Source organism: Eulemur rufifrons, chromosome 8 (assembly GCF_041146395.1).
Source record: "Eulemur rufifrons isolate Redbay chromosome 8, OSU_ERuf_1, whole genome shotgun sequence".
In the NCBI taxonomy this organism is placed as follows: Eukaryota; Metazoa; Chordata; class Mammalia; order Primates; family Lemuridae; genus Eulemur; species Eulemur rufifrons.
In genome coordinates, this window is record NC_090990.1 from 122,247,118 (window position 1) to 122,267,839 (window position 20,722).

A 20,722-nucleotide genomic window follows, 5' to 3' on the forward strand; every position below is an offset into this window, starting at 1 on the left:
AGGTGAAAGAAGAGGAGAAATTGGTTTCACCCCTTAATCACTTAGTGCCAGTAAGTTCCACCCAGCTCATCAGGGCCTGGGAGAGGCGGGCTCCCCTCTCCCCCCTGTCGCCTCACCATAGCAAGACCACTTGCATCTATGCATCTGAGAAGCCAGGGCAGATGTCTCTAACACAGAGGCCTCCTCTCCCAGGGAGATGACGTTGTCATTACGAGGGAAAGCTGGGAGGGGAGTAAAAGTCTCATGACCTTCAATAGTGAGAATCAGCAATTGGAGGGAATTTCAAAGAAAAGAGCAAAAATCACCCTCCTGTTTCTCACAAACAAAACAAGAAACCACAGACCCAGAGTGAAACCTGGACAGAGGTATTATTGAAATTCCTCCCTTGAACTAATATTTTGGAAAATCCCACCAACGGCGTTATTCATAAATTACCCATTTTCGAAAACACTGAATATTCATTTTAATTAAGCAGACATTTATTGAGTATCTGCTACATTGCAGGCCTTGTGTTGGCTACATAAAGACGAATATTATTCCGTCTCTGCCCTCTAGGAGCAGTTGGCCAGCGGCTGATATACGTGCTACATAATCATGTGTCTGCTCACTTGTAGATATTTTTGTGACGAATGTGTGTCAGGAATCTTGTCTTCCTTAGGATTCTATGTTCTCTAAAGATTGACTCCTTGCTGCGTGTAAAATCTCCACAACTATGTGGAAACGATGACAGTGCTACGATGATGATGACGAGAAAGAAGAAGATGCCATCCGCGTTGCCGGGCAGAGGACGAGGCAGAGCAGGGATTTTCGCATGGTGTGGAGACCAGCATGGACGCCCTGCCCCTGGCCCCCACGTACTAATTTACCTGAATCATAGGAAGAATTACACTTAGCTGAGAAATATTCTGAGATATTTCTTGAGTGAGATGATTGTGTTTTAGTGATGGAAGGAAGGAGACTCATTCAGCTGAACTTCTTCTGACCTTTCCAAGCCCCAACAGCAAGGGACAGCATGGGCTGGAACTCAGGAGACCCCCTCCAGCTTCTCATTCAGCTTTGGCCGGAGCCAGACGGATGCCCATGGCTTCAGCCTCCTCTACCAAGATACAAGCGAGCTGGAACAAATGATTCCAGGGACGCTTGCAGCCTGCATGAGTTAACACTGTCAGACGTACTCCTAGAACAATCTTTAAGGAGCCTTTTGTCTATGGTGAGTACAAAGAGCGTCCAGCCCCAGTTGGGTTGTCCCTAGTTTCTGTGCCTCATGGTGACATTTCACAGGGGCTGGGGTTTTTGAAGATGCTGTTTTAGAAACTGCAGCAAAAATTTTGCTGATAAAATTTCCCTTTATGTAACACTATAAACTCTTCGCTTCCTCAACTGACTGCTGTCTTTTGAAGACAGCGGAAATTCAACAGACACTGCCCCTTAACCACAGTGTGGTGCTGGGGACCCAGCAGATGTTCCACAAACCCCTTTTGGATTTGAACCACAAAGCAGAAAGAATGCAAAATAGCCACTGATGCAGTTCCTGGGAGTGCCAGCAGGTGGCAGCATTTCCTTTACGGTTTAATAAGGGGCTGGGACTAACCCAGTCGTGGGAGAAAAACCAGCCTCACATCCCCATGTATGTATGTATGTGTATGTGTATGTATTTGTGCACCCCATGGGATGAAACTTGTAAATTTATTTCCACAGGGCCACTGACATAAAGCTGTTTAATTCACTCGCCACTCACCTGACTCGTTCTGTTTTTATTCCAGGATATACAACTTCCCCACCTCACCGCCATGATCTGTCCAGTTAGTGTTTTTGCCCACATTGCAAACTCAGCGTGGTGCAGGGACTTCTCCCGGCCAAGCCCGGGTTATCAGGGGCAGCCTCACAGTAAGCTCTGAATGGCCGCAGCCTCAGCCTGTTGCAAAGCAGCAGAGAGACACTAAGCCTGGAGGGTGAGGGTTACAAGGAGAAGTTGATCCTCTGGAATGAGAAGTTGCTGGTATGTGCTTGCTCACAGAACTGGCTGATAACCCCATGAAGGCCCAGAATCAAATCATTAGCACTTGAAGGGACCCAACAAAAAGCTCGGTGTTTTAGATCTGTATTCCTTGGGGTTCTCATCCCAGAATAAGACCCTCATTTGGTGCAGGGAGGGGGTATTCTAGGAGCAGATGTAGCTCCAGACCTCCCCTTCCCTTTCCCCATCTCACGTGACCAGGGGCAGCTCTGAGCTTCTGCTTTATCTCATGGGTTTCTGCTCATAAGCCGTGGGTTGACAAAAAGGTTTGAAAACCATTGATCTACTTCAACCGTTTCACGCTATAGATGAGAAAATGTAGGCACCGAGAGGTTTGCCCAAGTTCACATAGGTACCCTGTGTCTGTTGTCAAGACGCTGGCCCCCAAAAAGAGGGGAGAAAAAAAAGGGGTGGTCGAAGTGGGGTTCGGGAACTGCCTTGTCTTTGGCTTGCTTGCTCTGTTTTGGGGTTGGCCTCCCAGGCTGGCGACAGAACACGCAAATTCATTTCTGGCACAGATCGTGGCCACAGGGAAGGTTCATGGGCTGCTGGGACAGGGTGTGGAGAAGTTGCTCTCACAGCTACAATGAGATAAATCAGGACAGGTGAGTGTGCAGGCTGGGAACCTGTTGGTGGCTGTGATGTATGAAACCACAGCCTTTATGCTGATAACGCTGGCTATTTATACTTGCGGGCAGTGAGGCCTCTTGTGTGCCCTGGTTTTCCTCCAGGGATCCTGAGGGGCAGCAGCCTTCACTAGGGTACCGCAGCACGGGGGGTCCTCCCGTGTTACGATTCTGCCTTAGGTGAGTGTAGCCCCTCTTTCCAGGTGCCTTCTCCACATCTTGTTCCAAGATCATCCAGGTTAGAACTGGGAATAAACCGTAACTGTCCTGACGCCTGAATCTGGTCTGTTACTAACATATATGGCCCATTTTCTCTGCTGAAATTCTCAGGCTTGCAAAACGGTGTTCCTGTCCACGACAAATCATCAAGAAGGCTCGGGAAGAGAGACTGAAGGAGGAGCCTAGTTTCCAAAGCAAAGGATTCAGGAAGCATTTAAGAAGAGGAGAGACATCTGAATCTGAAATGGAGAAACCCCCTGCACAGATTTTGAGGTCAGAAAGTGTGAGTTTGGGGCCCCTTCCTACAAAAAGGAGAAAGAAAACCCATAACCAGCGTCCTCTGAGTCCCGGCAAAAAACGACACTTACCTCCTCGCCATTCTGGCCCAGCTCTACCTTGGGGGGGAACAGGGGGAGGGAACAGGGCGGTTTCCTTCTTGTTGGTTTACTGGCTGGTGTCTAGAGGGGGCGACAGACAGACACAGAGAGAAACAGAGAAAGAGCTAATCAGGCAACAGGGAGGAAGAGGAAGGAAGTGGAAGCTGGATTTAGGAATGTGAGGGATGTTTAGGGAAGTTTAGGAATGTTTAAGCACGGAGGGAGAGGAATTCGAGTCTTTGGAACTGCCCACTTACTATTTAAATTATTTAACAGTTCTATCTAACGGTCTGTCCATTTTGACCTTCAGCCTCTCCTCTCCTGCTAGGACATCCTCTTTCACTTGAGAGTCATGGGGCTGAACCGGCATCTCAAAATGACATCGACATGCAGCTTTTGGGCAGTGCCAGCACCTTAGCTCAATGCTGTCATCTTTATCCTTTATGACATTCCTATAATGGCTAGAAATTATGGACCCTATTTTTCAGATAAGAAAACGAAATTGCAAAATAGTGCACCTAACAGACAAGGCTACTATAGTAAGTTCTCTCTTGCCCCAGGGGCCATGATAGACCTCGCTCCACCCTGGGGAACCGCCCCTCCTCTCCCCTCTAACGGGCTCCTCACCCTGGAGGACTTGAGAGAATCTATTGCAAATCTCTGCAAAGCTCAGACAACCGTTTTCACACTTGCTCCCGTTGGCCACTGGGTGCCTTTCCCTCCTGATCCCTGGTTTCCCGTCTGAACGTGCTTCCCTCCCGTCCTCCCTTCCTTCTCAACTCGGAATCCGCCCCAGCCTTGCCTCGCTCCTGATTCCAGGCTACAGGGTGGGAGCCGGGCATGGGGACCCCTTTAACCTGAACCCATCCAGGCCTGGCGCAGCTGTGCGAGATCTAAGTCTGTATCGGTGGACGATCAAGAGGGAAACGAATCCGGACTCCCCTGTCTGGCGGGCAGGCCTGGCAGCTCCCTGCCCACCCCTCCCTGGCAGAGGGAGAGCCTCACTCTGCCGGGAAGGATTCTGCACAGGCAGGGAGGCAGTGGGACATTCCTCACATTCAGAGGGACCCCTCTCTGGCTCCTCTTCCTAATTTGGAAATTGCCAAGCCTTCTCCCTGCCTCTGCACTGGGCCTGACCCAGACTCACTGCCTCCAGGCCCTCCCGGCAGCGGATGCTCAGAAGCCGCCCAGCTCACCTCCTTGGCTGCAGCTGCCTGCTCCCGGAACCGCCCGGCCAGCTGCGCCACCGAGGGGGACGCCGAGTTGTCCATGTTGGCGTTGGGCTCTGCCAGCCTTTCCTAGCAAATCAAGGAGGAGAAACAGTTGCTCAGCAAACATGCACTCGGCTCTTCTTTGATCAGGTACCAGGTGCCATGCAAGGAAGGCACTTGTTTGGTGGCCACGGGCAGGAATGGCAGGACCGTGAGGCGCCTGCACTCAAAGCTTTTTAAAAACCATCGAAACACAGTTAGTGAATATCTACAATGTGCTCGGCCCTGGGTGTAGCTCTGGGGACCTGGAGACAAATGAAACTTGGTCGTGTCCTGGAGGGGTGCCTGGGGGTCCTGGAGGCAGTGCAGGCCCTACAGGAAAAGGCCTGCATCGGCGACAGCGACAGCGTATGAGTCTCCTTCCCCTGTTCAGCTCCTTTGAAAACTGGGGGCTGGCAAAATGCACTTGGAGAGAGAGGCCTTTAAGAGCAGGAAATGGGCGAGCAGATGCCCTTTATGGAACTTGTAACACATAGATTCGTCCTGTCTTCCCTACTTAATTGAGAGCCTTGGGCAAAGAAGTGTTCAGTAAATATTTGTGAATTAACAAATAAATGACATGAGAGCCGGTAGCCTAGCGGGTGGGAGCCAGACTGCCCGGGTTCAACCCCTGACTTGCTCCGTCTCTTCCCAGCTCGGGGGACCTGGGGCAGACGGCTTTCTGTGCCTTGGCGGGGATCACCGTAGCACGTCACTTACACGGTTATTTCTCGGATTAAGTGATTTCTAATGCTGTAAGTCCAAAGGGCTGGGGCAAGGCCTGGCCCACTGCGAGAGCTGTGGAAGGGGGTTGTGTTGGTTACTGGCAATGGTCTTGCCTCAGGCCAGGTCATCAGTTTACTGTCCCTCCCACAAGGTGCCTCCAGGTTCCCTGAAGAGGCCAAGATGCGCCCCAGGACACTGTTCACTCCTCTGCGCCATTTGTCACCAAGACACGGAGGGTGAGTCAGCGACGCTGGAAATGGCCCCTCACTTCGGCCTTGTTACTTGGGGATACATAACCACTCAGCTTTAATAATTTCTTTTACATCTTCAGAGACATTAGGCTTCTGTCTTTTGTCACCATAATGGCAGCATTTCGTACTCGGGCTGAGAGCTACTTCTCCCACTTGCCCTCCTCACGTCTGGCCTGAACCTGGGAGGATCTGGGCAGCAGTTTGTCTACGAAAGTCCACCCTTGCCTTTCCGTGGGTCTCGTGGCCCACAAAGACAGGGCATGCCCCCCTCCGGCAGTAAGCTCGCTCCGCTGTGCAACACACGCGCACGCACACACACACACACACTTGATTCCACGGCTCTTTTCTTTGTGCTAATAGTGTCTCCGAGCTTTCTTATTTGGGTCCCTCCAAAGTCAATCCCACTGGCCATTCTATGATGCTGGCCCCTTGGAGCAAGGGAGGGTAGACCCCCCCACCTCCTGCCAACTCCCAGCAGTGAAGTTAAGTAAACGGGGCAAAGCTTCGAGGAGAAGGCTTTATGTAGAGACGTGAAAGACCCGCTGGGGCCGTGAACCTTCTGAGCTGTGAAGGGCTGTTCTGGGGGAAAAGACGACAGGTACCTCGCTACTGTAATTCAGGCTCATCTCCATTCCAGCCTAGACGCCCAATGCTGATTTTGCATAAAGATACAAAAGGATTCGCCTCTATTCGAGATGCCAGATTTCCCGGTGGTGCCGGGGGCCAGCCAGGGAGGCCGGCGCCCGCCCTGACGGCTGCCCCTGGGCAGAGCTCACAGACTTGCACCTGTCTAACCCTCACACTTGCCATGCTGGGAGAGGTCCTTGTCCTCCTGGAACAACAGAGGGGCTTTAGGGTCTGAGTGTGGTTAATTGAGCCATTGTTGGCAAGGACGTTGGGCCGATCGGTTTGTCCATCTGTCTAACTTCCCGCCCGCGTCCCGGATCAGTCTCCGTCTATGCTATTTATTGCCCGGGTCCCGCTGACGCTGCACTTTATCCCGGAGTCAAGGCGCCAATCCCTGGTGGTGCAGGAAGATCCATTCCAGTTAAAAATAGAGCCATACAGGAATCAAAATCGCCGCCCTGACTGCCCTGTCTCAAAACTGGGCTTGGCAAGGGGCTCAGAAGCGAGAGAACTATGAGGCTTATGGAAGCATGTAGGGCGTAAAAGCCGGGTTGAAGGGAAGATTATGATACTTCTGAGTGTGTCTCCCTGGAGCCCAGTGGATGGTTCCCCTTGTCCGGAGCTGTTCGAGCCTGCTCCCAGGGTCACCGACACCCCCCACGCAGCCCTGGGGCCACACCCAGTCTCGGGTCCCTCCCCCCACCAGCATCCTCTCTCTGCGTCTTGGTCACTGCCTTGACTTCAGCTTGTTTTTTCCTCTTGGGCTGTTCTCCGTGTCTTAAATCGGTTTTCTGGCCTCGTCTCCCTTCGTGGCTGCTTTCGTGCACACTTGTCTTCACAAATGGCGGGGCTCCTGCAATCTCCGTCCTCCTGGGCCCAGGTCTTGCTCAGCAAGCCCACCCTGCGCCTCTCTGGCTGTGCTGTGCCAGCCAGCTCGGAAACCATGCCGCGGTTACCGTCTGGCTTTGCCAGGGCCAGGGGAAAATCACCTCTGGTGTTTATTTTCCATTTCTCTGGGACTTTCTTCTGAGCACTGAGGAGCCCCTGTGCCTGGATGCATGGAACTTCCCCCGCGCTCTTGCCCTGCTGGGTAAACACAGTTTGGATGCTACTGCCCATCCGCATAAGGAAAGCTTTGTGTACAGGCCAGAGTTAGGCTCTGCCCAGCTCCCTGGCTCTGCCCTGCTTCTCCACCTTGTCTTTGGCCCGATGACTGAGTGTCCAGCGGTCTCTGGGCCATGGTTTAGGGAAGCAAGGCATCAGGGAGGCCTTATCCTCTACAGCTCGAGAGCAGAAGCAATGCGAGGCCTGGCTGGGGAGCTGGGGACACCTTGATCTTGGCTAAAAGAAGGTTTTCTTGCTCACCAGACACTGGCCAGAGCCCAGAGCCTCCAAGTGTGCCAGCCTCCCCAGTCCTCCAGCACTGAAGTGGGTCTCAGGGTGGCATGCAGGGTGCTCACCTCTTGCAGTGTGACCACACTTACATTATCACCTCAAAAGGATCAATACAGAGCCTCTCTGGGGTGCTGCAATGACTCCAGAATCTTCCTTCACACCCTTACCTTACCCTAGCTCGTCACTCCATCCCAATGTTTGACCATTACCATCCTAGAGTGGGAACCAGGTGGGTCCACTCGGCCTACCTACCTACCCAGAGCACCTCCTACGTGGCAGGCACTGTCCTCATGGCAGCTGGTATGTTCTCGGTGATTCTTACCTCTTCTAAATGAGGAAGCTGGGGCCCAGAGTTGCTAAGTAACTTGCTATTCCAGTTAGCAAGTGTGAGCATGAGAATTTTCTGGATTCCAAAGCTCTGGCTCTTTCCATACCAACATGCTATACTCACTCTACACCTTTAGAAGGGTTATCTTATTCAGTCTCTCATCAATACACGTCTACTGTTCCAGGCCCTGGGGCATAGCAGTGAACGAGAGCGAGTTCTTGCTCTTTAGGGGCTGCTATTCCAGCAATAAACACATACACCGCAAAACACCTGAGATACTTTGTAAATGCTGTGGAAAACATAAAATAGGCCACCTTTTCTATGAGGGTGTGGGGAGACGTCTCTGAAGAGGGATCATCTGACCTGAATCCAAGCTGGGGAAAAGAGAGGAGGAAAATTGTTCCCAGCAGAAGCACAGACAAGAACAAAGGTTGAGGGAGACAGAAAAGAGAGGTGTGGCAGGGACATGCTGTGCACAAAAGGGGACAGGGGACACGTGGTAGCCTGGGCCAGCCCCGTGGGGCCCCGTGGACCAGAGCCCAGAGTTTGTGTTGTATTCTGAGCCAGTGGGACGCCCCTGGAGGGTTTCGGGGAGGGATGTGACCGAATCACACATCAAGAGGCTGCCCGTGGAGGATGCTGGAGCGTGAGTGAGCAGAGAGGGCAGGAGGCAGGTGCTGGCGTGGACCAGGCTCGCAGCAGGGGTGGGACGTGGAGGCGGGACTGCTAGAACCGGGACCGCTAGGAACAGGGACACACTGGCGTGGGGTGCAGCAGGAATGGGGCATCAAGGATGACTCCTGGCCGCTTCCCTGGGGTAGTGGGGTGCATGGGGTGTTTTCTCCTGCACCCGGGAAGGGTTGTGAGGAGAGAGACATGGGTGGGGCCAGGTGGGGAATGAGTAGTCCTTTCTTGGTCACGAAAGTTTGAAGTGTCTCTTAGACACCCGAGTGCAGTGCAGTGCAGGAAACTGAAAATGCACCCAAGTCTGGAGTCCAGAGGTGGGGTTCAGGCTGGAGACAAAACTCTGAGGGTCACGAGTTAGAGGTGGCAGGTAGGGTCACAGGACTGCACAAAACCAGAGGCAGCGTAGAAGAGGGAAGAGAAGAGTCCAAAGACTGGACTCTGAGTTGTCTCTTTGTTCCCGCTGCCTTTCATTGGCCAAGGGGCGGGGACGGCTGCTGTTATTCCAGTGGGAGCCGCAAAGACACCGTGGGGTAGGTTGCGGGTGGGGTGGGTTGGGGCCAGAGATTTCTCTGGCTAAGGTGACAGAGGGAAAGAAATCCTGAATGTCGCACATGAGTGTGGTGTCCCCTATCCATGCTGTTGGGTCCTTCATCCGTCCTTTCCTGAGCATCTGTGCACAGCGTGGAATGGCCTGAGTAACAGTGACGGCCCCCAAGGAGCAAACAGCCTTGTTGAGGGGAGGGAGGAAGGTAGAAGAGACAAAGCAAAAAACAACAAAAAACAGATAAGGCAGAAGAACAGAAACAGGTACAGGTGGACAAATAGATGTGATCAAATGTTTCACACGAGACCAGAACAGTCCCGGATGTCCCCTGCCAGCCCACGTGCAGGCTCTAAGGGTCTGCAAGCGGCGGCCCTTGCCTCGGCTGCGCTCTCCCTGGGCCACCCCCACGAGAGTGCCGCGCTCACACAAAGCAGCCACAGGCACCGACCCCAGGAGCGTGTCCCTGTTTGGGACTTCCAGGGCTTCCCATTTCTTCCTGGGAACTGGTGTCGCAGTCCCATGGCCTGGACAGGATTTAGCAGTCCTCGCACAGCGGGACACAGTCCCGACTGCTTCAGTGGTTTTAGACTCAGCGTGGTCCACAGCGACAGGTGGCTGGGAGCGCCCTCCAGGTGGGGGCCAGTAGATGTAGCGGTGACCGAGCAGGCCCGGGTAGTGTCCGGGCAAACTCCCAGGTAACAGCAGGGGATAACAGACACAGGGAGGGAGACGTCCCCTCTGAATGTCAGGCTAGTGACAGGACTTTATCAATGTAATCTGGCAGATGATGTGCGGGAAGTTTCTCTCTCAAACCTGTTACCTGTTGTAGGAGCACAAGGGAAGAAATTAGTTTGAGTCTGGTGGGGGTGGGGATGCGTGGAGACGTTATAAGTCGGAGAAACAAATCCAGAGTCAGGTCTGGGTTTCAGTCTTGCCTCTGGCATATGTTGGGTGTGACCCGCTCCCAGTCTCAGTTTCCTCATTTGTATACGAGGTTATTGACGGCTGTGACATCCCGTAGCTTCCGCTCCAACCCAGCGTGCAAGCGAGCGCCCTGCTTGCTGGCAGCTGCACCACCCTTCCTCCACGGCCAGCGGGAAGTAGGCCAATAACCCGAGTCCCGATAGGAATCGGAATTAGCCTTGTCCTCCCCAGGCAGGGTGCATGACAGTTTTACAGCCCTCTGCACAGGGAGTAGCACAGAGCTCAGCCTCTGAGCCAGACTGCCTGGGTTCAAATCCCGGCTCTGCATTGACTAGTTCTGTGGCCTTCAACAAACTGCCTAACTTCTCTGTGCCTCAGACTGCCTATCTGTAAAATGGGGATGATGATGATAGCACCTATGTTGCAGGGTCATTGGAAGGATTTAATGAGTTTAAGTAGGTGAAATGCTGAGCATGGGGCCTGGCATGTAGGAAGTGCTTCGTAATTCTTTGCTCAAGAGTGGATATCTTGACGCTGCCACTTTGGTGGGCAATTTTATTACCAAGGCAGGAGCTTAACAGACACTCTCCCCCCATCCCTGAGCGCCTATCGTCCCTGAGAAACTGATGTGCGTGGTATCTAGCAACTAAAAAATAAATAAAGCTACGTTTAATTTTATGGTTTTTAGGGTCACGACACAGGTCTTGAATAACCCACACCTCCCAGCTGTCCAAAGCTCTGTGTCAAATCAAACAGCTGAATCAAAATATCAAGTCCACGTCCATTCAATGAACAGAGAAACAAAATGCGATATAGCCATACAATGAAATATTTTCAAGCTATAAAAAGGACTGAAGCTCTCATAGACACTAAATGTGATGAACCTGGAAAACATTACGCCAAGTGAAGGAAGCCAGTCACAAAAGACCACATATTGCATGATTCCACTGATATGAAACGTCCACAATAGGCAGATCTATAGAAACAGAAAGTAGATTAATAGTTGCCCAGAGGGGATGAGAAGACAGGAGGTGAAGTGATAGCTAACGGGTACAGAGTTTCTTTTTTTTTTCAGATGATGAGAATGTTCTAGACACATACACACACCCCTCCCTCCACCTCCTTCCCCAGTAAAAAAAAAAAGAAAGAAAGAAAGAAAATGTTGTAAAATTGATTGTGATGATAGTTGCACATGTCTGTGAATATACTAAAGCCCATTTCATTGTTCGCTTCAAATAGGTGACGTGTATGGTTTGTAAATTATAACTCAGTAAAACTGCCATTTAAAAAACTGTCAAGTGCTTACACTCAGTGTGTAGGTTTGTGGGTGGGAGGGGCCGATGTGGAGACAGGGGCTTTGTTTCTGTCCCCCTGCCTCCCTGCCCTGCTGTTCAGCATCCTCCGCCCCCAAGCTCTGCCCTTCCCTGTCCCAGCATGCCTTGCAGCTGCAGACACACCTGGGGGGGCTCTTCCAACCCGCTGCCAGGAGGGCTTACAGGTCTGGGAGGACGACAGAATGAGTTTGGTGTCGAGGGCCATGGAGGGTCTGACACTTAGGGGGCACTCAGTGCGTGACTGCTCACTTATTCACTCATTCAGCGACTATTTCCTGAACGCCTGTGGGCCTGGCGTTGGTCTGGTCTGGGGACGTAAAGATGAAGTTTCATGGTCCTGGAGCTCAAGGGGCGTCTAGTCTAGTTGAAAGACAGACTTGTAATGAAGCTACCTATCATGATGATAAAAGGCCACTGCCGTAATTGGGAAACGCACAACACTACAATAGAAGCTTAGGAGGAGGGGCACTTAGTCTGCCTAGATGAATCAGGGAAAACCTCACAGAGGCTGTGATGCTTAAGTAGGGTCTTGAAGGATGAACGAGAGCTTGCCAGGAGAGAAGGTGGGGCTGAGGGCAGAGGCAGTCCAGGTACAGGGACTAGCTGGCATTTGCAAAGTGTCAAAAACATGGAAGAACATGATGTCTTTGGGAAACTTTAGTTCAATATGGTCTAAGCAAAAAGTGAGATAGAAGAGAGGTAGAAAAATTGAAAGATGTGGCTTGCCCAGGGTAAGGCATATCTAAGTCTTAATTCTGGTTCCACAACATACTAGCTGTATAGATGACCTTGGGGGCGTCACTGGATTTCTCTGAGACTCAGTTTCATCATCTGTAAAACCAGGTTGGCAATAACGGTGTCGTTGCATTGTGATGAGGAGTAGCTAAGACAATAGCAGCTGTCATAGCCAACACTCACTGTGAGCTTCCTTGGTGCCAGCTCACAGCTCAAGTTCACCTGGGAGGTGCTCAGTGAAAGCTGTTATACTCCGGCTGTGCTACAAAATGCGGACTTCATTCCTTAGGCCAGAGTGGCCAGGAAGTTACACGATTTGCCGTTCAGAAGGATTACTCTGGGAGCAGATACTGTAACAATGTATGTTTCGACCCATTCTCAGGACCTTGGGCGACTGCAGGGAATCTGCTGCTGCTCTTCGGAGGCAGTCCTATCCAAGAGAAGAGTGTGGTGCTGTTGTTGTCTTCCTCCTTCTCTCCTCCTCCTCCTTCATTTCTTCTGCTTATGATTATTGGTATTATTTTATATGCTCTCCTACCACTGAATGCAGGGAGCTCTCAGAGGCTTGCTGGGTAAGTCCTGAGCATAGTCTTGGATCCATAGCCTCCTTCTTGTGTGACTTTGGTCAAGTCACATGAGCCTTTGAAGCCTCAGCCTCCTCTTCTGTAAAATGGGAATAACACCTATGTTGCCTTCCTCATGGGATAGCCGTGAGGTTCTAAGGATACAACGAATGGAAGCACCCTCGTGAGAGGCACACAGAGGACAGGATGAGTACGGTCTATACCTCCGGAGTCTATGGGCTACTGGGGAACAGGGACAACTAAGCAAGTATCTAAAGCATGTTAGGTTAGTCAGTATGGTAGGCAGAACATTGCCCTCCAAAGATGTCCAGGTCCTAACCCCTGGAGCCTGTGAATATGTTAGGTTAAATGGCACAGGGGAATTAAGGTTGCAGATGGAATGAAGCCTGCCAACCGGCTGACCTTAAAACAGAGGGATTCTTCTGGATTATTTGGAGCGGGGCCCATGTTATTGTGAGGCTTTTAAAAGCAGAAGAGGATGGTAGGAGAGTGAGAGTCAGAGTGACGGGAGGCAAGACAGACTCCACCCACTAAAGCTGGATTGGATATGGAGGAAGAGGCCACAAAGCAACAAATGCAGCAGCCTTTAGAAACTAGAAAAGGCGAGAAAATGACTTCTCCCTTAAAGCCTCCAGGAGAAACGCAGTCCGCCCACAACTTGATTTTCCTCTGGTGAGACCCATTTTGAACTTTTGACCTCTGGAACTGTAAGGTAATAAGTCTGTGCTATACAAGCCGCTAAGCTGGTGGTCACCTGTTACAGCAGCCATGGGAAACTAAGGCAGTCAGTCAGGTATCTGCAAGCACCCACTCTGTGCTCTGAGTCCTGAGTGCACAGTGGCGAGGAGAGAAAGTCCCTGCTTTTCACTGGAGGTCACAGTCCCATGGGGAGGGACAGGTAGTGCACAAATAAGCAAGCGAATGCACCTTGCGTGCGTGAGTCAGCCGGTGATCTGACAGACAGCGACTGGGAGAAGGGGTGCTGGGCACGACCTCGGCAAGGGAGGTCACGAAAGACCTCCTGAGAGGAGTGGGAGGTGACACTGAGCTGAGGTGCTGTGCTCATGGAAGGACAGGGTGAAAGGCACAGCAGGGGCACCCAGCCTGGCCAGAGGCACCCAGGAAGGCTTCCAGGGGGAAGCGCCAACCTGGCCAAGCCTGAAGGGTGAGCAGAGCTGCACATTCCCGCTGAGGAGCTGCATGTGTGAAGACTTCAAGGCTGCGGAGCCTTGGGGAGTAATGAGATGTTCCCAGGCCTGGTGTAGGGCACACGGGCAGAGAGCAGGAGGAGGCAGGATGCAGAGGCCAGAGGGTGAAGGGCCCCTAAGTCAGGACGCTGTTCTAAGAGCCATCCAGAGTCATTGGACGGTTCTAAGCAGAAGAGCAAAGCTATCAGATTTATTTTGCAAGCTCCCTCTGGCTGCAGTGCAAGAAGCAGGCGGCCTGGGGGCAGGGAGTAGGGAGGCAGGAGGCGGGTAGACCAGCGGGGCCGCTGCCGTGGTTGTGGACGGTAGAAGACCAGCAGTTGAGAACCACACTGCCTCCCGCAGAGGGTGGATCCTGGTTCCAAAAGGTCCTGTCACTGGGCTGAGCTTGTTGGGTCTGCCCAGCGGGCCGTGAGCTGCATTTGGGAAGAGTGTTGGGAAGAGCTGAGACACAGACAGGGGCCAGCCCCTTCTGGGGTGAGGCCCCAAGCAAGAAAGAAACCTCTGGCACCGGGATGGTTGAAAGGATTGTGACGATCAGGAGTCTCTGATCCTTGATTTACAATTGTTAGCTGTGTAGTGTCAGCATGACCCCTTCCTGTAATCCTCAAACCTTCAGTACAAGTTCTACTGCATGCAGCAGATTTTATCTGTGGGTACTTTTTAAAGGGGTAGAGTGACAATCAAGAGTGTCTGTGGCCCACATTTACTGGGGTTAAGGGATAGCTTTAGGAGGTGAGTTTACGGATTCAGCTACTCAGCAGACATTAATGAGTCCCTGCCACGCATCAGACACCAGGCAGGCTCTAGGGGTTCCTGGGAGCAGAGCAGAGGAGGCTCCCACCTTATAAGAAAAGGGAGGACAAGGATTCAGCTGAGGCAGAGAACTGGGCCCAGGGGTGCCCACGAGCACGGAAGACCATCTGGGAAGGAGCAGGTATCTCCAGGATGGCTCGGATCCAGTGGTTTGGAGCCAATGTTCTGTTGACCTCAGGGGTCTGTGAAACTAGAGACGATGGTGGCCTGGACTGGGGTAGGGTCCGTGGAGTGGAGATCGTTAATAGGACTCAAAGCAATTTAGGAGGAAGGACCGCCCGGAACTGGTGACTGACCGGGCAGGTGCGGAGAGGAGTCAAGATGCTGGCCAGATTTCCAGCTCTGGCTTTGGGTGGACAGGGGTGTCGTTTACAGAGAGGAGGAGCCCAGCGGAGGAGCAGGACTGGGAGGGAAGCGGCAAGAGATGGCAAGTCACCAAGTCACGGGAAGAGTGTCATACAGGGTGAGTGACCAGAGCAGCGGGCCCAGGACAGGCTCTGAAGCACCTGCTTGGGATTTTTGGAGTCAGATGAAACTGGGGTTGAATCTTGGCTCGTGTTACAAGGTGATGGCAGAGCGTGAAGACAGGCAGGGTGAGCACGGCTGCAAAGGAGACGGAGCGGGGCTGGGAGGAGGAGGCAGAAGCCAGCCACCTCCCCAGGGGTGACACACGGCCATTTTCCTCTTTCCCTTCCTGCTCCCACCAGAGGCTGTGCAGGGTCAGAGGAGCAGATCAAGTTCAACCTCGTTCATCCGGCAGCCTCTGAACAGCTTGGGGTTTGTTTTTTTCTTAACTTTTTAGGGCAAAGGGGAAGAGTGGGAAAAAAGTGCATCTTCATAGCTGGCACGGGTGATTTATTAATAGATGGATTCGCTCACCCAGGCCAAAAAATAATGTACAATTTGTTACTCTCCAAAGTAAGTTTGGAAACTCCCTGTCATCTGCTACTCTCACGGTGGTTAGTCCGATAATAAACTTGATTTCAGTGAGAGCTCCTCTGAGTCTGAAGGGTGGGTTGGGCTCCAGGGAGCCCCTCGCCAGGGTTGCCTGCAGCCCGGGGTGCGCCGCAGCCACCTGGAGCCCCACGGAAACACCCTTGGCTAGCGGCCATTCCCGCTTCTCCAGTGGGAGTCAAGTGACAGTGTGTGCGTGTGTGTGAGTGTGTGTGTGTGTGTGTGTGTGTGCACGCCCTGGGGTCTGAGACATTTGTCCTTCAGGCCACAGCAGGACGCCGAGGCATACCTTCTAAGATTAGAACAAGCTTCCCAAGGACCAGGCCTGCCTCCCTGCCAGCTGCAGCCTCTCCTGTTACAGAGCCTCCCCTCCCGCCTCCCTCGCCGGCTGGAGCGAGCTCCGTTCTGGAGCTGGACTCTTGGCGGGGAGCCCCCCAGGATGATCTGCGGTTGTGTCCTCTGGTCCCTGCCCTTGAGATCCTCGCACGGGGCTCCTGGAGGGAGAGAGGACCATCAGTCAAGACAGACGTCTGCATCTGACTTGTGAATCCAGGTCACACGCAGAAGAAATCCATGGGGATAATTCCAACAGCTGCAACGTGCGGAGCAGCCACACATGCCAGGCTCTCGGTGTGCCTGGTCCCGTTTAAGTGTGTATCATAAGCTGAAGAGGGACTCAGTGAGCCCTGCTTGACTGAGGAAACTGAGGCCCAGAGAGGTTAAGTAGCTTGTTCAAAGTTGTACCGAGTGAGTGGTGGTAGGAAAGTTCTCTGGAGTCACTCTGGGGCATTTGCTCAGAACTTCCTAATCTGTCCCATAAATGAAGAATTTCACGTACACGGAAGGGAGCAATGGGGCAAGGGCTACGCTGGAGACCAGAGGAGGCCCTGCCTGCTGCTCCTAGACGTGATTTCTGAGGGTTCCCAGGCCGGTTCTCAGAGGCTCAGGGCTGTCGTGGAAGGGACGGGGCAGGCAGGTTCAAGCACGCCCAGCGCGCAGCCAGGGGCTTGTCCTGCGGAGGCCGATGGACCTTGGCTCTCGTTACCAAGGCAACGGCAGAGCGGGAAGCTAGGAGGGAGGTGAACGTTTGCCACTTTACTCAAGACCTGTCTGCACCGACGTTCTTATAGAACACGCCCACTTGATCAATTTGCCTATTATTATTTGACCATGATCCCTTGAAAATTCCAGATAAGGAGCCCTACAACTCATAAATCAGGGTGTTTCCAATGTTCTGAAGTCAGAGAGTCATTAGATTATTAGCAAACATGCAGAAATTTTCTCATGGGTGCCATTTACTTACTTGATCCTTGGTTGTACTTGGAATGAATACGTGGGGAAGCGTCCGATTTGGAGGCAGAAGAACGTCAGAAGAACACAGACTTAAGGTTTTATAAATCAGCAAACTCACAAACCTGTTTAACTACATTTGCAAAACTCTAGAAAGAATCTATGGAAAACTCTAGAAAGAACCTATGTCTCAGCTATGCAGAGGACACGGTCTGAAACACTGACACCTGCGCTCCCTTCGAGCACAGTTCAGCCTGGGCACTTCCAGCAAATCCTGTGTGAAGCTGCCCTTGCCCACCACCCGCCCTCCCCTCTCCGGGCAGAAGTGGCTGCTCCCTCTTTTCATTTTACCACCTCTTGGAGATCTTCATTCATCCATTATTGCTGGACGCCAGGCCCTGTACCAGGCGCTCAGCGGATCACAGTGAACAAAACGAAACAGGTCCTTTCAATGTGGAGGTTACAGTCTAGGAGGGGAGACATCCACTCAACAACTGTCGTTATTTTACCCTCGGTTTATTGTTTGTTAGGCTAATAAATGCTGCAGAGGAAAAGGATTCCAGGAGAACATGAGACAACCTGACCATTGAAACCGAGATAAGTAGAAGTGATCCAGGCAAAGTGTGAGGTTTGGGGTGGGGGAAGTGTGGGGAGGGGTGGGCAGAGGCAGCCAAGAACATTGTAAGTGCAGTTTACACAAAAGCCTCCCGGAGGAGAGATAGGAGGTGTTTGAGGAACTGAAAGAGAGAGGCTTTTGTGGCTGGAACTCAGAGAGCTTTTAAAATGCCTGAAGTTTTGCAAGGTTTTCTCCTACTATAAGCCTTGAACACAGAGACCATGTGTTATTCATGGCCCTATCCCCTAGCCCATTGCCTGGCCCATAGTAGGTGCTCAGTAAATGCCAGTAAATGAATGAATAACTGAATCATGCCTGAGTAATCCAACACCACCGGGCCAACATGATGAGGCCTTAAATATAGATCAGGACTTTGAGGTGAAATGGAAACAAAGTGTCAGCCAAGGATACTAGGCTTGAATATTTTCATTAAGTTTCAGTGACTCGTCCAAGATCACTGGAATAGCAACCAAAGGGCAAAGAATGAGCCCTTCTTTTGCCCAAGCCATTACTTAACAATCTGAGCCTCCTGTCTCTGTTTGGAGCTAAGAAATCCATTATGATTTCATATTCCAATCCCTGGGTATCTGTCTCCTCCAGTTTTAACAACCCAACCTATTCTAGAATGTGACATATCTAAAAAAATACTTAAAATTTGTCTATTTCTTTGTCTGGAACGGTTGAATATTTCTATTAGCTGCTTGATATTTTCAGACTCATTTTGTCAAGGAGAAAACTGAGGAGAGGAAAAATATGGGTCCCTTATCAATGTGCAGTGGTGTCTGCCCCAGGATCTGAAGTCCACATCTCGGGTCTGGTCTCAGCGGCTGTGCTCAGTCACCAAGGGGAGGCTCCATGCCTCTGGGCCCCTTCCAAGGGCTCCACTGCTGCCCAGGGGTGCTCAAGGCAGGAGCCACAACCTCTGGTACATCAAGAGGGCCCTCTCCCAAGCACAGGATGGGCTCTCCCCTCCCTGGAAGCCTCCTCAGCTGCAATGGGACCAAAGCGGTCTTGAAGCTACTTTTTAAAATGAATGCTTCCATCTCCTCTTGCCACCCACCCACCCCACCCCCCGCAAAAAAAAAAAAAAAAAGGAAAAAAAAAAAACCCAAACCACCCAACTTAGTTGAGTTGATTCAGTTGGATGTTCTATGGGGTTTTATAGAGCGAAACAGCTGACCTCCTAGCATGAAAAGGGAAGACTGGGCAGGGTGGGGTGTTTGGTTTCAGCCTGCAGAGACTTGTTGATGTCTAGCCTTCTCTTTTCCACCTGCCCTCTCCTCTTGGATGCTCCTCTGGGGCATGATTCATGGGTAGTGTCCCCTCCAGGGGCGGACTCAAAGCACTCTAGGGCAGCAGGCCCACGTGGGTTCAGACCTGTGTGTGGGGGTGACTGTGGGCTGCTCAAGTCCCAGTCTACACCCAGCATCATCAGCACACTCCGTGATTCTGTCTACACCCACTACCATTGCTCAAATGTCTCTCTTTAGGTACTGGTTTTGAATTAGGGATAGTAGCCTTTTCTCATGTATTTGCTCAACAATAATAAAACAGCTAATTTGCTGGATATTTATTGTGCCAGGTAACGTATTATCTCATTTAATCCTCACAACACCTCTGTGACATGGGCTCATAATCATCTCCATTTTACCGATGAGAGAATCAAGACTCAGAGAGCTCAAGTAACTTGTCCGGGGTTGCACAGCTATTGATGGGAGATCTAGAATTTATGCTCAGACGATCTACTAAAAGCCTGTGCTCATAACTGCAACACCATGCTGCCTTCATCAGCCAAGCCATTTGAGAGTTTACATTTTGGGGTTAAAAAGTGTTCATCGAATTTCTTAATAATAAGACAAACACACCAGTAAAAAAAAAGTGGGCAGAGAATTTAAACCAACACTTCACCAAGAAAATATATGAATGGCTAATAAGTACATTAGTCATTAGGTAAATACAAAGTAAGACTACGAGGAGATACCACTGTACAGTCACAAGAATGGCCAAAGAATGCAGAGCTGCTGGACCTCTCACACACTGTTGGTGGGAATGCTGCATGGCATAGCCATTTGAAATCTTTTGGCAGCTTCTCATGAAGTTTAACGTATACCTATGATACACCAAACAACCCAATAATCCTGCTATTAGATATCTGCCCAAGACAAATGAAAACATATGTCCACATAAAGAGTTGTATGCAAATCTTCAAAGAAGCTTTATTATTAATAGCCCAGATCTAGAAACAACCCAAATGTCCATCACCTAGGTGAGTAGATAAATAAATTGTGTTAGCCAGGCATGGTGGCTCACACCTGTGATCCTGGCACTCTGGGAGGCTGAGGTGGGAGGATCACTTGAGGTCAGGAGCTCAAGACCAGCCTGAGCAAGAGCGAGACCCCCATCTCTACTAAAAATAGAAAAAATTAGCCAGGCTCTATGGTGTGCATCCATAGTTCCAGCTACTCGGGAGGCTGAGACAGGAGGATCGCTTGAGCCCAGGAGTTTGAGGTTGCTGTGAGCTAGGCTGACGCCACGGCACTCACTCTAGCCTGGGCAACAGATTGAGACTCTGTCTCAAAAAATAAAAAAATAAAAATAAACTGTGTTATAGGCACATCGTGGAATACTACTCATGCAATAAAAAGGTGACACTACTGACACATACAACACAGATGAATCTTAAAAGCATTAGGCCGAGTGAAAGAAGTGAGACACGAGATTCCATTCATACAACATTCTTTAAAAGGCAAAAGCGTAACATCAGAAAGCAGATCACAGATTGCCTAGGACCAGAGGTGGGGGCAGGGACTGGACCACAAAAGGTATAAGGGAACTTTTGGGGTGATAGAAATGTTTTATATCTTCATTGTCATTTATATCTGGTGGTGGTGGTGGCTGTATGACTATACACATTTGTCAACACTCATCAAATTACACACTTAAAATGGGTGAATTTTATTGGATGTAGATTTTACCTCATAAAGGTGATAAAAAATTTTTAAAGTGCTCACGATAGTTCAGATACAAAGACTGAGGTACACTCGGCCTGCACGAAGTCTCTGTTCACTTGCCCTAGGGCCAGGGCACCAGCCTAGTCCCGGGGCCGGGGGGCCCAGGGCAGCGGCAGGAGAGCGCTGTGGCTGCACGAGGTTGGCAGCCTCTGGCAGCTGCCGGGAGCCGGCCACATCCAGCCACTGCTGTGCAACCCAGGGCTGCT

General features: G+C 51.2%; 1 protein-coding gene across 1 annotated transcript in view; it reads right to left on the bottom strand.

Annotated features, from left to right (window-relative positions):
• RCSD1 (RCSD domain containing 1) overlaps positions 1 to 20,722 on the bottom strand; it is a 60,896-nt gene that overhangs the window by 11,581 nt on the left and 28,593 nt on the right. The window contains exons 2-3 of the mRNA XM_069479103.1: positions 4,436 to 4,537; positions 3,231 to 3,320 (exon numbers count right to left, since the gene is read on the bottom strand). Coding sequence (XP_069335204.1) covers positions 3,231 to 3,320; positions 4,436 to 4,537 — 192 coding nt within the window. The remainder of the gene's footprint in view (positions 1 to 3,230; positions 3,321 to 4,435; positions 4,538 to 20,722) is intronic.